The following is a 17567-nucleotide window of genomic DNA, read 5'->3' as shown; positions in this document are numbered from 1 at the left end:
AAAACAAAACCTAAAGCAAATAAGCTTAATTAAAACATCCAACGAAACAAAACAAGATATGCAAACAAAAATCAAGAGGGAGAAATTAATCAGAGCTGGGGTTTTCTTGAACTGACTTCAGAAAACTGGGGAGGAAATGAACAATAGGCAAGGAAAGGGGATGGAAGTAAGGAGGCGGGTGGGTGGTGGAAATGTGAAGGAGTGAATCTGAGTGAACGCTGCCTCTCCTCTTGATTTGAGGGGTTTTTATCTGGCACTTGTATCAGAGCAGGGAAAGCGTGGGCTCTGGCTGTAGTGGCGTCGTGGCAGCTTACTGCTGACAGACAGGCCAAAGCACAGCTTTCTTCTACTGTTGATTAAAGAAGTGCAACAGAAGGGTGAAGGGATGTAGAAGACAGCAGTCACACACACCCACCACACCACATTTGTCACAAAGTAGAAACATTCCACAAGTGTAACCGTTTCAAAGAAATAGTTTATGGTACAAGTCACCTTGATACGTATCCAAAATAACACCAGAGAGTTTTAAATACAAAACATTTTTTATTGCATTCTGCTCATGAACAAATATGGTTTTAAGAAAATCTGAAACACCAGAGCATTAAAAAGGTAAACAATAGACACTATTTTTTCTTGGCAAACACCTCAAAAATGGGTTCTTTTACCTTAAACTGTATCACATTCAACATTTTTCAACCCTTTTAAATCTTTTCTGGAAAATCCTTTGACTACTGACTTAACATGTGAAGTATGGATCTCAAATGCCCGTAAATGAGGGGAAAAACGGATAACAACAATGTACAACATTTGGCTTCACCAAGAAAAAAAGAAATTCCCAGAAAAAGTGAAATGAGTAAACCTCAGAGTGCACCATACATAATAATAACACCTAATGACGACAGGAACCTCACAACACAGGCTGGAGTTGTGTTTGCGAGACACTGTCCCCTGCTGGTCAATCCAACAGATAATAACCTGCTGATACAGCAGTAAAAGCACACGGTGACACAGATCACCGACACAGTGAGATATACTGGATAACCATTATAAAATACAAGGTATCAACACATAAAAACGGACAGCCTACAATGGAAAAGATTATACAGATTGTAGTCACATTGATTTTGGAAAAACACTTTGTACAATATAATGTCCCAACAGAGGAATGAAATGAAATGAAGAACAAACAAAAAAAAACTATAGAAACCATATAGGTGATTTAGGAATTACTTTTGGTAAAGTTTAAAAGTGTCAATATTGCACTTACCCACAGTTATTGGTAAATATTTCACAGTATGATTGGTCTAAGGCAGAAATTCCTCCTAGTGGATGTCAACTGGCATTCAAAGGTCTTGCATAAGAAAACGAGTAAAGCTTTGTTTTTAATGTAATTCTGTAAATTTTCATGTAGTCCCAAAACTCAGTAAGCTGTTAACTATGAACACACAAACCCTGCTCAATGATAAATCACTACATGAACGCTCTTAAGTCTGTTTGTAAACTGATTTTTTTTAATTTTTTTTTTTAAAAGGAGATCCACCACAGACGATCAGCCAACTCCCATATTCCCTGTGTAACCTGTAGATCCATAGATAGACAAGGTACTTGATGTCACATCTGCACCAAATAACAACTTCCTTTCATTAACTAACATAACACTGGTGCAGACTGGACCGAACACATGGATTCCCAATCTTAAAATAGTGGTACCACCTAAGAGAGGAAAGCGTGGGGAAGCCACACAGAAAAAGAGAGCACTCCACCGACCTGGAGCAGGAAGAGGAAATTATGTCACAGTTACAATGTAATATTTGAAAATAACTCTGCTGACTTTCACATGTGTCAGAACAGCAGCTATTCAGTGGATCCACTTAGTGTAAGGCATCAGGTTTGGTCAGGGGCTTGTTCTGTCCATCACTGCAGAACTGGCATCATGGCTTCCATCCTGTACTTTGTTCCAGTCATAACCATGACTCAGGTACCCGACAGTACCAGTTTGTCTTTGCAGTCAATAACTGCAAAACATTTGGACCCTAAATTGGTCATAAAAACCAAGCTTCCAGCAGAGCACTCATTTCACAACACACTGTCCATGTTCCAAAGGGAATGAACTGCAAATACCTCTAATCCATTGGACACACATTTAAGGTGGCTCAGTTTCTTAAGTTAAGGAATGGCAGTGGTGAGGACAAAATCATCACTGGATTTTAGACAATCCACTGGCTAGGAGGAGTCTAAAGGGGACGGTTGAGCGGGACACAGTCAAGGGAAGTCTGTGGAGACCTGCAAGACAACAAGAAAAAAAGACCATTGAGCATGCTGTTAAGGCGGAGCACCAAAATTGCAAAGTTAGGAAAAATAGTGAAATGAGCAAAATGAAAGTCTATCAATCACAGAACAAAAGTAAATGGGAGGCAATAGGAAAGTGCAGGAGAGCTGCCACTGTGCAGAGATGATATCTATGCTGTGAGGAAGGGGAGTGTGTGCATGTGTGTGTTTAGCGTGTCTATGCTCTGAGCTCTTGTTTGTGTTGGGTGGAGAGGTGGTGGGTGTGTGTGCTGCGAGGGGTCTAGGGCGGTCAGCCTCAAGGTCCCCAAGGGGACCCGACTCTCCTCTTGTCCCTTTACACTTTCCTGAAAGAATTGTACTCTTTCTATCTGAGGAAGAGAGTCCAGCCCATAGGGAAATGGGCCCAAAGGTGGGAAAACTTGTGACACAACTATCCAAGTACAATGAACAAAAATATAAACACTGCATGCGATATGTTTTGATTTTCTTTTTTTTTTTTTTTTTAAAACAATGGAGTCATGGAAATCGTTTCACATTAAATCTCTACAGGTAGAAAACCAGCAGATTGAGCAAGTTTTTAAAATGTGTTTACTGCTCAAGCAGCAAGTATCAGGGCAGAGTTAAGCTGCAGACTAGACAGGTGTGGCTCCAATAAACAATGTGTACAATGAGTTCAGAGTGCAGTGACAAACCATAGACCAGGGACAATAAAAGGCTACCCTGAAAGGAAAAGACAAGATGCCACAGATGACGAGAGCGTGCATTGTGCAACGTGCACTACAATCCCAGAACATCCACCAACTTTGTCAGAGTGGAACAATGCTACCCAAAATGTCATCATCCCATCTGTGATCTGTTTGTGACTGATTTGTGGCACTACACAACACCAGTGGGGGACATACCCATTACTGAGTGGGTGAGATCCAGAAGACCACCCTACTTGAAATCCACTCATTGTCTTTGGGGCCATAACGAATCATTTCCAATCTGTTAATCAATTTCACTTTTTAAGGTTTTGTTTTCATGAAATAAAACTATTTAGGAATGTATGTCAGCATTAAATAAAAATGTGAATGCTGAATTTCTATTTGCATATATGAATGAAATCCAGAACATTAATCTAAAAAATATATATGATACACAAATATAAAAATATATGAAGACTAAGTGCTTTCTCCCTTCTGTAAGAAATAAAAATGCTAAAGTAGAGACTTACCAAAGGCACGTATAAGCTCTCTCTGCACTGCCCATGTGACAGTTTTGATCAGGGAGGCAGATGTGAGTCCAGCAAACAACATGTTGTACAAGAAGACAATGTAGAAGTTCCCCAGCCAGTTATAGCGACCAAAGTCTCCCAGTAGATCAAAGCGGGTGATCCCTAAGGTCATGTAAAAGCAACAAAAGATTTATTAAAAAAAAAACATGTGACAAGCAAATTAACTCCTCTAGCCAGCCCTGATCATTATTAGCATACACATGCCCTCTAGTGGCCATTACTATAAATACAGGTGAAGTGGGGTTTCTGCAATGCCTTACACGCTACTGTACGTACTTATGAGGCGCAACTTGTTAGATTTTTGTCATAGAAATTAATCTGCCCCAATACTGAAGAGCACAACAAGTACAATGACATACATTTAAGATACAGCACTTAACTCTCACCATCATCCTTAATCAAAAAATACTCAGGTATGCTGAGAGGATAAATAGACATAGAAATCCAGAAAAACTTCCAGACAGTGTTTTCAACAGTTGAAATGTTTTTATTATCATGGCATGGTCATATTAAAATGCTGATGAGTTTCAGCACCAAGGACTGAAGCAGAAAACCACATAATTGTTTAATAAGAGACTCTTAGAGTTTGAATGGATTTTTATGGACATCAATAATTTAGTTGCATTTTACTGCAGTTGTGAATAATGTAACTCAAACATTTAGTTTGTGCATTACACTGTGTAACAGCACAGTAACACCACCCTGATTTTATAAAATTATGAACAAGATATGCAAAACACTGCTTGTAACATCACGAGCTGTACATTTGTAGGCTGTGTAGTGCTCTTACCAAGTGTGCGTGAGAAGACAGGCAATGCTGAGCTCAGGATAAGCAGTGAAACACAGTTTGCGATTATCTAAGACATAAACACAACAGTCAGTAAGAGCAGTGAGCAGAGTGCATGAGGAGTTACATCTTAAGTTAAACAGACTACAGGTAAAAGGTTGTTGTTGGATACCTGTGTGAGGTTAGTGTCCTGTGCCCGAGGCAGCAGTCCAGTGAAGAGAGGAGAGCTGTAGAAGCCAACCACTGACGACACCATCAGATAACTGACATTCATTAAGGTCGGCACTGGAATGTGTGTAGCTCATATTCTTGCCAAACTATGTTCAAAAAGTGTATTAAAACATATTTTAATTCATGAATGTGCAGGACAGTTTAAAACAAACAAACAAACAAAAAAAAAACACAAAGGGCAGTCTGTGAGGGGCTGTATCAGAGTTAGAACCAGGACTAGCTGACTCTGTACAAAATGTGAATGGAACAATAAAAGGATACAGGATAAGGACCACTTGAACTGCAGCACCCAGTGAGCCGAACATGGAGAAGGAGACCATGCCCAGGTGAGGGTCCTAAACACAGAAAACACATGCAGCAGTTGTGTAGAAAAGATTGCAGTGGTGAGAGCTGAATGTTAATTTCTGTCTGGATTAAAATTTACCTCCATTCCTCTGGGCATAGCTGTCTCATCCAGGAGCAACTCCAACACATTGAAACATACCATTAGTACGCACATGACCTGGAGAGACATCAACGGCAATTAAAGAACAAAATACCAACAGCTGTTTTAATAATATGTCTCCTGTGGCTACATTCATAAATAAACCTGTACCGTCAGTGCAAGGAGTGCAAGCATGGCAAGTGGATAGCCTAAGTTTCGCTGCCATGGGGATGCTTTCCTTCGCATTTCTGTGGGAGGAGTCACGACAAATTAGTAAAAGGGCAACAAACTCATATTAGGGTACAGAAACAAATGACAATATGTGTGAATAATGCTGTTTTTTTTTTTCATTATCGGTTTTATAGATTAGAATTTCACATCTGTGTTTACTAAATGTAAAAATCCCAACCCACAGTGGGTCGTAGAGCTGTTGTTACTGGGTCACCAACTGGCAAAAAAAATATAGAGCAATAATATATGTCAATTAAAAAATAACTTTAAACTTTAAGTGTTTCTGTTGAGGTCACCATCATAAACGCTTCCACTGTCTGCAGAGTGGAGGTGTTAGTTGTTAGTTGTCATAACAGAAATGATGTAAAAGAGGTAACAAAGCAAAAAAAAAAAATTTTAAAGGACCAAAAACACATTAAAATGTCAAGATGAAAATGTAAAAGAAACAAAAAGATGTCAAGAAGAAAATGATGTAAAAGTTGCAACAAGAGTAAAAGACAATACAAGACAAAGACGATTTACAAAAAAAATGTAAACTGTGAATGATACAAAAAGAAGAAAAAAAAAAAAAAATCACAGTGTTTTGACAGTGAAAGAGGCAGTAAAAATGTAGATCTACAGCAAATCATGATATATTTTTATAAGTTTGGGATGTGAGGACAAAAATCATGTTTCTCATTTGAGTTTCAAGATGAAAAAGTTTGGGAAACCTTGTGTCAAATCATTATCATTAATGTTATACTACATAGTATTATATTTGTTTTTTCTTCAGTGGTGTTTTGACTACACTCTATAAATGTATTATTTATTACAGACCAACAAAATATCTTTGATACAGATTAAATCAGTTTGTGTAATTTCCAGTTTCTTAAATGTGGATATTTTCTGGTTCCTTTACTGCTCAAATATTTAAGGATGCCAGCCTTGGCTTTGGGGAGTCCTGATGGACAGTATTCATCATTTTCTGGCATTTTAATCAATGAAAATGATCAGCAATACTTTGTGAAAAGCCCAGAAAGATTAGCCTGTTTAGTCAGTCTTACCGAGGGCGATGCGCTTGTTTCGAACTGTTTGATATTCTTTCTTCATTGCCTCTGTGTTGAGCTTCACCCAGCATGATGTACTGCAATCTACAATCACAACAACATGGGACCAGAAAGTCAAATCAGCTGTAAACTGAATTAACAGAGAAAGTCAATTGTCTATGGTGGTCCACTCACTGTTCAGTTTCCTAGATAGTGTGTCTTCCTCAAATGTAGTACAACTCAAAGTGTCTTCGACATCTTCCAATAGCTGAGGATCAAAAGAGACAGAAATCAATCAAAAATACACAATATAGTCAAAGGAATGTCATCATTATAAATCCTGTGCGTGTAACCTACCCGTGGTTTGACCAGCAGACTACCCGTTACACTAAACATTCGAGACAGTCCAAAGGGAGTACACACTAAGGATAAACACACAGGAATAATAAGGGTTGTGAACTACAGTTTACTTTGGCACTTAGATTCAAGTAACTGTAAGTGAAATATACTTACACAGAAGAAGTAATACTCCAAACAAAGAGATGCCTGAATACACATATGGAAGGTAATATTCCCACAAGTCTAGAATTCAGAGAAGATGAAGTATGAGCACCCACAAGGAAAAAAAACAGTCAAGCCAATTGTCAGTGAAGAATCTTCAGGTATACTGCAGGTGACTCACCGTAAAGGCTTTTCCTGGCTACATTGTCATGGAGAAGGGCTGATGCCACCCACACAATGCCCAGCACAAGCAGAGCTAGCAGCAGCAGCAGCACAACTGCCTCATACACTCGTGCCATTACCCCCTAAAAACAAAGAGCACATCCTCTGCTAACTTGAATTACACTCTTTGCTCATCGTGAAATTATTATGGATTTTAAAGCAACTGTACAGAAATGCCAAAACCAGTACCTTTTTGGATCCTGCAAATCCCTCAGACTCAGTAAAGAAGTAGGCAAAGGGCATGAGGAAGACCAGGGACAAATTAGAGAAAAGAAAAACTAAGTTCCACAGACCTGAAAGAAAGAAAGAGAGATATGTCCAAATGTTAGTTTTTAACATAAACCTGTAAAATTGTGAGGCATATTTGCAGTGCTGCTGCCAACCACTGTGAGGCAGTGCTCTGCCAAGAAGTGCAGAATATCAGCACTGGATCCCCCAAAATGTACAAATACACAAGTACCAGTAGTAACAAGATGTTCAACATAAATACACTCCAGTCTAGCTTACATTTGGGTTTGATTTCTCTTTTATTCAAGATGGTGAATCTATGCTTTACTTAAGAAAAACTACTCATGTACTGTAAAAGGATTCCACTAAAAGTACTGCATGAACAATCTTAAATTAGTGAAGGTACATTAACACCTAAATGTAGGTTAAGTATTGAAGTACAACTGCTGGTTTGATCAGTGTGACTGACATGTTGTTTGTCAGAGATTATTAATTTTATTAATACTGAGTCGTCAATGTTGTGACAGCATGCTACTGTAAAATTCTGCTGAAGATGGAGCTAGTCTGAATAACTTATTCATATCCAGTTTTATGCAGAAGGACACCTGATAAATCTTTGGGCTCATCACATGGTTAACTAGAGAGAAAAGGTAAAAAAAAAAAAAAAAAAGCTCTGATACACAATTGTTTTCATTTCTGGAGCTGAAATGAAGCCATATGAGATGTTTAGAAGGACAGGTCACTGTTTGGTGGAGCTGTTAATAACTGAGATATGAAATGGGACTCTGCCTACACGCTGGTTTATGTAAGACATCAGAGGACAAAATGTTAGAAACAAGTAGTTTAACCCTTAATGAGCTGTATGTTAAAGCAAGTATCAGGCTATCAGGTAAACTCTTTATGTTAAACGCTGTTAAATAAATGTAGGTGAATAAAAAGTGCAATATGTCCCTCTGAAATGTAGTGGAGAGGAAGTAACATGAACCATAAAAGTGCAGTTCTTGGTTACTTCCCTTACTGTTCATTCAATATTCTGGAAAACAACTTTATCATTCATTGTAAATTAAGGTATTTGGCTGAGTTTGCCTTGTGCAGAAATGTTTTCTTTTGCATCCCAACCATGCACACACTAAGGTCACAGCAGCTGAATCCATATTAATTATCACTCTGAACACAACTCTGTGCAATATTGATCCTGAAGTTGAAACCAGTCAACCTCATTAACTCTTTTTCAAACATCAACTCCCTCCAAATGTAGACTGATAAGAACTACAATTTGCTTTGGCAGTGTTGACAAATAAACACAATGAGATGTACCGTGGATAAGAGATCCGTTGAGCCACTGCATGTAGTAGCTGTGTGGAAAGGCAAGCAGCACTTCATTGGACAGAATAGATATTGGCAGGAGCAACACAGCACACACTGCAACAGACAGGGTGAACGTACACAACCACAGCCTGGGGGAGGAAAACAAAGACAGGCTATCAGTGAGGGCTTTTTCTTCAGTGTCACATGCACGTTTCTGTTAAGCCTCAGCCTAAAAGCTCTGTGTAGGTGAAAGGCTTGTAAGTGGCCAGGGATAAGGTAATGCAGTGCCAGCGTGTAGGGGCAAAGGGCAGAGAGGCGCTGCTGGGCCTTCATCCCTACCAACAACAACACGCGAGATGGAGCCATGAAACTTTATCCAGCTGACCCGAGGCCACTACTGATGTCATGCTGACTGAGGTGTCATTCATGATGACACTGACTGTGAGTGAATGACTGCAGATTGCTGTGGGTCAGTAAATCATTAAATTTCACTTACGCAATTTTGTTGACGGTGGCATCCTCAACATCATCTGAAAAATAAGACAAAAACAAGTGTTAGGTCAGCTGTAGCAAAAATGTTTCAGACACGCGTATTTGGGTCACGCGAAATCTCCAGTGAGGTCTCAAGTTGCCACAGACATGCCTAAATTATACTCCATCTTTCATGACTGAGGAAAGCTTAAACCCAAACCAATCAAAAAAGTCAAAAAAGGGTGGCTTGAAATGTGTTGTGTTTGAAAAGGTAAATTCAGCCAGGGGCAGAGTGTCTGTGTATACATTCAGTACATACCTGTAAGTTAAAAAGGGGAAAACTGACAGAAACAGAGACAGTCCATGGGAAACTGAAAAAAGTCCCACTGGCCTCAGACTGGGGCGTGGGTGGGGGAGTATGTCAGGAACATTTTGTTCAACAGACTCACATAGATATTGGAAGGAACCGTACACTGATCTGCAGAGCATTAAGGACACCAAAGCTTCCTAAATATTATTGAATGTCCAAATATTTCACAAACAGCTTCAGTCAGAGGCAACATGCTATACATCCATGATCTGTACTCTACGGAAAGTTGTTCGTGAATAATGCATATCACAGTACAGTGATGCAATACTTTCCTATGCAGGTGGTGGTACAGCTCTTTAATAAAATGAAGGCAAAAGTACCAAAAACCAGTTCTACAGATTGCTTGATGTTAAAAAAAACTTTGTGGTTTGGTATTGCGCAATTGTTGCATAGCTGTAAGGCACAACTGTTCTGCAGTTGCCGTTGCAGAGATGACATAAACAACAGTGGATTAATGCAAAGCAGGTTTCTAAAAGAAAAAAGGAGTTTGGCCATGTCCCAAGTCCCAACCCAGTGAAATTAAAGTGGAGTATGAAGACCTGGCTAGTTGGACATCCTACATCTGGTTCCAATAACAGCAAGTTATTGCATTTATTACGTAACTTCCAGCCTAGTAACAACACTGGTCTTTAAACATGCTTTTTAATTTGGGTAAAAAATAAACGAATGCAGCATAAACCTAAAACACTTAAAAAAGTCAGTCTTCCCTTAAAAGCACATTTTACAGTATACAAATGATTGTAAGTTCATTACCTCCATCTACTGTGCTGACAACACGTATTCTGACATTGCTCCTATTGTCATAAATCAAGGCAAATTTCATAGCAAATACACCCTAAGACACTTTCATAGCACTGAATCAATGGGAGTGAGTGCTTGCCATTTTGCTTAGTTCGAAGTATCTTGAAAGATACCTCTTAAGTACAACACCATGTTTATCTTGTAACATTCTTTACTGCCCCTCCACCATCCTGACTCACGAGGATACTGTCTGAAAGAGCTGGTCACAGGTTACATAACATTTTTTTTAACTTGTGGGCTGCTCAAACCACAGTCCAGAGCATTAGGTTAAAATTTATAAAATAGATGCAGGTAATTTACCCTCTTGAAAAGCATATAAAAGATTTTCAGAAGAAGTACAGTTCAGGAAGAAGAATTACTTTTGCACCCCTCTGCTTCCAACCAACTTTAAGTAGAAGACTGTTTTTTGTTATATAAAACAAGCACTTTTCATTTAAACGACATTTATGTGTTGTGTTGTGCAAGTGTCGTTAAGGGTAGAAACACATTCCAAAACACAAATGTAATCAGTGAGCTGTCAACACCATGAATTCTCCTCCAGGCAATTACCTTGGAGGAGACTTTGATGCAAATATGTCTCACAAAGCATTCTTTATGTAGACCTTATATTCAAATCGAAGAAGTGGAAAAGGACAAAACTCACCTGTGATGAACTCAGCAGTCTTTTTGAAGTGAGTTAGTATGAGGTAGGAAACTATGTAGAGGCATGTAAACAGGAGCACACAGATCTGCAAAAAAGACAGAGGAATGTAATGCATCATTTTCATTTGGCACAGGCCACATGTGAGATGAGCAAACCAAACTGCTATTCCTTTCACTACATGAAGCCTTGTAACCAAATTATCACATGCTGTTGAACAACTAGTGGGCCTTGAAAAGCAAATTACAGAAAGCACAGAAAATAGCTTAGTGAAAAACATAACATTCACAATTTTGAGAGAATTGTTCCTCACAGATTCTTCCAATTGGTATAGATAAACTGACAGAAAAGCAAAAAAGAGTACCTGTACTGTTACACATGCCAAAATCCAAAAAAAATAATCAGCATTTTGCTGTGGGCAAAATTGACAGATGGGGACAAGAGCTTAACATTTTATTCCAACAAAGAGCTAAATGGGGTGACAGTGATCAACTAGTAAAGATTAAGTAGAGCAAAGAAAAGAGGGTTAATACCAGAGACAGATAGCCCCCATACCACGAGAGCAGCAGGATAATTATCCAACATTATAATAAATCTGCCAACAAATTTAAGATAAGCCTACATTCACTCAGCAATCTGGTGTCTGGCAACACTGTCTCTCCAGAGAGGACTGTAAAAACTCTTGATCAACAATGATGCAAAACATGAAAGAACAACTAAAAACTAAAACCATCTTAGTATTTTTTTTTAATACATTATCAATATGAAGTCTGTTTATGGTGCAATCCATTCCCTGCAGCACAAGCACTCCTGAGCCCAATAACACCTAAACACTCAAATCAATATTAACATGTGTATGTGTGTTCCCATGTGGGAGGGAAAAATGCTCTCTTCTCTTTAATAATTTTAAGCATTAGTTTGAGCCACAGAACTACAAAGTACCCTGATAAAACACTTTGATCAGAAAAGAAAAGTATGATAGAAACGTATGAGAAAGAGGACATGCAGAAGGAAGCTGTAATGCCCGTTTTACCAGAATATAAATTCAGACTTACTACGGAGACGCTCCAAAGTACTAAAACTTCATAATTTTATCATCAACCCCTTTGCCCTCCAGGGATTGTCCCCAGCCTTCAAATTTAATGGTGACCAAGCATTAGACTAGTGGGTTTTCATTCCTGACTGAAAAGTGACAAATGAACTGATAGGTGTCTCGTCTCAACAACCAAAATCAAAGGAAAAATAGTGAGAGTATGTCAACTCTGAGGTTAAAAATACCAGCAAATAACATAACAGGTATGCAGGTACAAAACCAGTTTTTCTTACACAGGAAGCCAAAAAATGCATTGGCGACATGACGCCTTGGCATAAAAGTTACTAGTTTTAGGTTTCTAAGAAAGTTTCCTTTAAGGTCCAACACCAGATCAATTTTCCAAAGGCAGCAAACGGCACATTTTAAAAAAACTCAAACATAACAGGGCGTCTTTGTTTCTAGATTGACAGCTCCTTCGTCCCTGGCTTTGTCCAAAATTCCAACAGTAAAAAGCAGTTTGTAATTTGTAGTCCTATTGACATCTGACACAGCTAGATAGTCATATTACTGTTACATATAAGTTATGAACATTTAAGTATACAATTAAATTACATTTTGTGTGTTATGAAATAAAGATTCTGTAAAAATTAGGTTGGAGTGATCATTAGTAATGTTTTGAAACAACAATGGACTGTGTATAACAGCTAATCAGTTTGGCTGGCAACTGTTCATTAATTATTTCTGTTTTGGCAGTGATCTTTAATCCAACAAAGGGAAAGCAAGGAAACAATGGATGGAGGTTATGGTAGAGAAAAGTATACAAATTAACCGCCTTTTTTAAAATACATGCTGGTAGAAATATAGACTGTCTGGCAATGTTGTGAGTAGGTCCAAATGGCACACCACTGGGAAGAGTTCAAGAAAATGGATGTCAAATGGATGTCTTTGTCCTGAAAACACAGACCGAGGGTTAAGAGGTCACTGAAAAGCCTTTAAACGTGCAGACTAATACAAACATCTTTGTGCTGATGCAAGCAAAAAAAGAAACAATCAAGTGCACGTTTTGAAATCTCATCTAACCTTGTGAAAAATAAAAGGGAAGTGGTTTTAGCTTGTCCATGGCAATGTGTGACAGGATTCCTTTGAACTGTGTTATTTCAGAGGCACACGGCCTTCCAGCTGAACACGCTGAGCAAAAGCATGCCTGATGGCTTTTGTTTACAATAAGAGGATAAATTGGGCAAGCTCTAAGCAAGATTTGTTTTGTGTGTAGAAGCAACTTATTATTGTGACGTATAGCAATCCTGATACAGAATGTGGTCGGATGTGTTGCGCCAACACAGCTCTATACAAACAAACAAATACTTTAACGCACTTAAACATGCACTTAAATGCACTTATGCATCTGTACTATACATATTTATATATTTTTCTGACAACTTCATAATTTTACTTCAATCATTTTAACACAAATGTCTGCTTTCTAACAATTATGACAATTCTGAAACAAGTATTACTGAAGCTTTAATGTATATGAAAGAACTATTGCATTTTGAGGTAATTTATTTTGCACCATTGAAACCTATTTCAGACTAAATGGATTAGGCAAAAACATATAGAAACGTTGATCCTTTGGTGTATCCATCTTGGAAAATCTCACTCAACAAATGTAGAACAAAACCTAGATAAGATAGGAAAGATGAAATAAGTGTGAAAAGGAAAAATGGGCCACAGAGAAAGGGGCCAGAATGTCTTCATCTTTTGTTGACAGTGAAAACTGATTTGCATATATGAGCAAAGGTAGTGCTCATTATTTTCATTTTTGTTTTCTTTTTTTATATTGAGTTAGAATGTAATGGTTATACTATATGACACAAGCATAAGTCAACTTTGCTCAGAAACAGCCAGTAGATGTGTCTTTCAAGTGCTACTTATACTTTCAAAGTCAAGATTTTTTCACTTTTAATTGAGAATTTGAGTTACTGTCTCAGCTTTTACTACTTTTTAAGAAACCTCTGCTTGTCTAGAGTAATAAACCATATTTATGCTACATACAGATCACTGTCATTGTGCCTTCTCTGAAAACTCAGACACAGTGGTTACATTTTTAAAAACCGGTTCTAAACTGTTTCCATTTTAATGCAAGCTGATACAGGGTGTTGTATTTCTGCAACAATCTTATCATGACCCTTTTTATTTTCCTGATCATTGATCCCTCCTCATCCCTCAAGGCCCAGGGTGTGGACTTAATGTTTCTATTCCTGAGACTATCATGAAATTTTCATACCATCTCATACAGACAGTTTTTTTTAGTCTACAGTTATTAAATTTGCCAGAAGCATTTACCAACAGTGATTTATAGTGCTATTTTAGATCAATCGAAGACAGACATTTGGCTGCAATCAAATCTTCCCACAGCTTAGGTTGTTATTTTGCTTAATAATTCATTCAAAAAATTAACAGTGTGGCACGTTTGACCCATATAAATTTCAGGCTACATTAAATTATATTTCTGAGGACTAAATCTGTCTAAATATATCTATTTATAATCTGGAAAAAATTTGTTTACAAGCAGGAACCTGGCACAAAATGCACAGCTGTAAGGCCTCTGTAAAAACTGAATTAAACAGCACCTTTGAAATGTGATGTGGGTGAAATAACACAATATGAACAAACATCAGATTTAGTTATATTGCTCACAGTTCACAGTCTGAATTAAGTGTTTGTTCTTAGTGCAAATTGGACAAATGTATCCATATTTTAGTGAAACAATGAACCTGCTTTGCCACCTTTCAGCACTACAATGTAGTTTGTGTTCTGTATTAAATGGGACCAAATTCAAATGATCTATTCCACAACATGTCTGCAATTATTCTCTTTTATATGTTATGCTCTGTCATACTACAGACTTCTCTATTACACATTTGAACATTTTCTGAACTTTGAATTTATCTGCGCTTTCACTAATATTATTTATCATTGCCAAATTTGCTATCCAATTGGTACAAATGCTCATTGGTCACTGAGGCAGCGCTGTGAAGAGCTGAAGCTGCAGACTTGAGGCTGGATAGTAGCTTAAGAAGGGGGTGCCGACTAATAGCATTAGGTCTTTAGGTGAAAGGGCCAATGACACTACAAGGGCATTACAGTGGGCCTACCATAAAATGTGGGGGGGAAGGTAGGAGTCACACCTTTTTCAGACAACAGAAAAATGGGGGGTTCACTTGAGCCCATCTGTCACTCAAAGTTCAAGTCAACCCATCTAAAATGTAGCTTTATGGGCTGTTAAAATGTGTGCATCTTCATCCTATCGCAATGACAGTTTATCTTTAAGGATGAGTAACTCTTTGAAGTAAATATTGGACACTATCTGCATTTGCTGGCCTTATCTACTGCAAGACTATATGAGCTTCAGTCAGATTTTGATCTACTCACAGATAGCCGTGGTAGGAGACGACAAAGTGATAAGCAAACAGATTGCGAGGTACATAATGTCCAGCAGTAGGGAAGGTCCTATCTTTTACAGTACACTGTATCACTGACAGAAAATTAACTGCTTGTGAGACCTGACTTCTCCCAAGGGTTAAAGGGCAGTATCCATGTGCTTTGCTGTAACTAGCTATATCTATAAAGTCTGAAGTTCACCAGAGTCTGTAACATTATTCAACAGAGAGTGAGCCACTGTGATTGAAAAAAGTGACCTGGAAAATGCATTGTTTTCAGTACAGTCTATCTGAAAATGCCTGGCAGGCTGAGCCCGACTACGGATAAAGGAAACGGAATGGGGCGTTAAAACACAATAGAGGTGCCCCAGATGGTCAACGGGCTTTTTAATGTTTCCAAGACACACCACTTCCTAATAGTGAGCAGCTGCATCCATGTAGCAATTAACGGTTAGAGAAATGTTTAGCTAGCATTAACTTCACCTTAAAAAGAAGTGTTTCCAAGTCTAAAACTCACAATAAAATAACTAAAGAATACATATTAGAAACATACCGTGTCATTTGTTAAATATGACACTAAGACAACTTAACGCTGCGAGTTATAAAGTAGGCAAATCATGTAAAATGTTTAGTTTAGAGGTGTGACTTTGCCTTTAAACAGCGGTTCGTATTGTTTCCAGTGCCCCTCATATGCATATTAACTGACGCTTACACTAACTGTGATACTTACAATAGTCTCCCGGACACGGTTGTGGAAAAGTTGCTCCCTAACCGACACGTCGTCCGTTTCCATTCTCCGAAACCATTACAGTATCCTCAGGCTTTAAAGCTCTGTGTGAAAAGACCGGTAGTTAAAAGGTTAAAAGATAAACCATTTTCTTAAAAACTCCGTAGGTGTGTAGCTGGGTAGCCCGGCTGCATTAAAGCGGCTAGCCTACTGCTGCTACACGACTGTGATAAAAACCAAACAAGGAGGGGTCCAAGGGGCGGGGCTACAGGGGAGACAGGAACAGGAGAGAGGTGTAGGTAGCTGTCAATCATCACAACCATCATTCACACATTCCCAGCCGTCAGCTCTGTAATGTAGACCTACTCCTTCACAGAGGTGTATTTGCATTTCCAACATGCCATACAGGTTGATCAAGTGTGAGAACGTAAAAGGGGGCTACTCTTGAATGTTGCCTGTGGCATGTTCCCCATAAATGAAGGACAAATAGATCCACAGATTCCTATATGGATACTGACATCTGTTGGTCAGCCCTCACATAAAAGCTGAATCCTCTATCACACAGGTGTCAAAAATAAATCCGGCCCGCCCCAGGGTCCAGTCTGGCCCTTGGGATGAATTTGTGAAATGCAAAAATGACACTAAGAAGTTAACAATCCTTTTACTTCAGGTTCCATATTCAGACCAATTCAATCTCAACTGGGTCAGACCAGTAAAATACTATCATAATAACATATAAATAATGACAACTCCAAATGTTTCTCTTTGTAAATATTTTCATGTATTTACACTAAAACAAAGTTTAATTTTGCAAAAACTGTGAATACCCTGAACAAATATGAACAACCTGAGATGTCTTAAGAGAAAAGTACAATTTTAACAAGATTCTGTCTGTTATTAAATGTTTTGTGTATTTGTAGATCCACTGTGTTCTGTGAGTTGTAATGTACATGTGTAAATGATAAACTGAAACAGAATATTGTTAAAATTACACTTATTTTTTCAGTTTGTTCATGTTGTTCACATTGTTTGAAAGGATAGTTTGTAAATGTAAACCATCTCATGTAATGTAATGATGTAAATTTACTTTTTTCGCTCCAAAACAGAGAAAAGTTTGGAGTTGACATATTGTTATGTTATTATTTCTGTGGTTCGGCCCACTTCAGATCAAATTTAGCTGAATGTGGCCCCTAAACTAAAATGAGTTTGACACCCCTGCTCTATCAGTACATTTTCTCAAATGAGAGAGGAATTTATTTGTATGTTTTTATTAGCTTATGTTTGGTAAAATGTAGAGTTGAAGAAGACTATGCTCAACATTGCAGTTTAAAGGCGCAATTTATAATATTTTTGGTTCAAGTCAAAGAAATGTATTGCGATTTAAAGACACCATAGACGAGTATTTTTCAAACTTTATCAGCTTGAGACATGGATGATAAATGCGGTGTCTCATTGGGATCCAAATTTGCAGAGTTATGTCCTTTGTGTTGTTTTAATTTTGTTGCGTCTCTTATGTTATTTTTATCTCATCCTGTCTTTTGCACCATTTTTGTCAGTTCT

At 38.1% G+C, this 17567-nt stretch overlaps 1 protein-coding gene across 1 annotated transcript; it reads right to left on the bottom strand.

Moving 5' to 3' along the window:
• Nucleotides 1-1516: 1516 nt before the first annotated feature.
• lmbr1l (limb development membrane protein 1-like) lies at nt 1517-16214 on the bottom strand. Its single transcript, XM_030139151.1, has 17 exons — nt 16011-16214; nt 10808-10892; nt 9019-9052; nt 8532-8671; nt 7176-7279; nt 6946-7069; nt 6777-6845; nt 6621-6685; nt 6459-6531; nt 6282-6368; nt 5179-5255; nt 5008-5085; nt 4845-4918; nt 4525-4615; nt 4356-4422; nt 3506-3667; nt 1517-2283 (listed from the first exon to the last, which is right to left on the bottom strand). The coding sequence occupies exons 1-17, from the start codon at nt 16071-16073 to the stop codon at nt 2198-2200; spliced, it is 1479 nt and encodes a 492-aa protein (XP_029995011.1). The 5' UTR covers nt 16074-16214; the 3' UTR covers nt 1517-2197.
• Between the last annotated feature and the right edge of the window lie 1353 nt (nt 16215-17567).

This window comes from Sphaeramia orbicularis, chromosome 7 (assembly GCF_902148855.1).
Source record: "Sphaeramia orbicularis chromosome 7, fSphaOr1.1, whole genome shotgun sequence".
Classification (NCBI taxonomy): domain Eukaryota; kingdom Metazoa; phylum Chordata; class Actinopteri; order Kurtiformes; family Apogonidae; genus Sphaeramia; species Sphaeramia orbicularis.
The sequence above is the reverse complement of the archived record's forward strand: the minus strand, read 5'-3'. Positions and strand labels throughout refer to the sequence as shown.

Coding starts and splice junctions, on each gene's coding strand:
- lmbr1l (XM_030139151.1), bottom strand. CDS start 16,073: ATGGAAACGGACGACGTGTCGGTTAGGGAGCAACTTTTCCACAACCGT. Junction 6,532..6,620: donor GTCTGCTGGTCAAACCACGG/GTAGGTTACACG, acceptor TTTGATCCTCAG/CTATTGGAAGATGTCGAAGA. Junction 5,256..6,281: donor AAACAAGCGCATCGCCCTCG/GTAAGACTGACT, acceptor CTCCTCCCACAG/AAATGCGAAGGAAAGCATCC.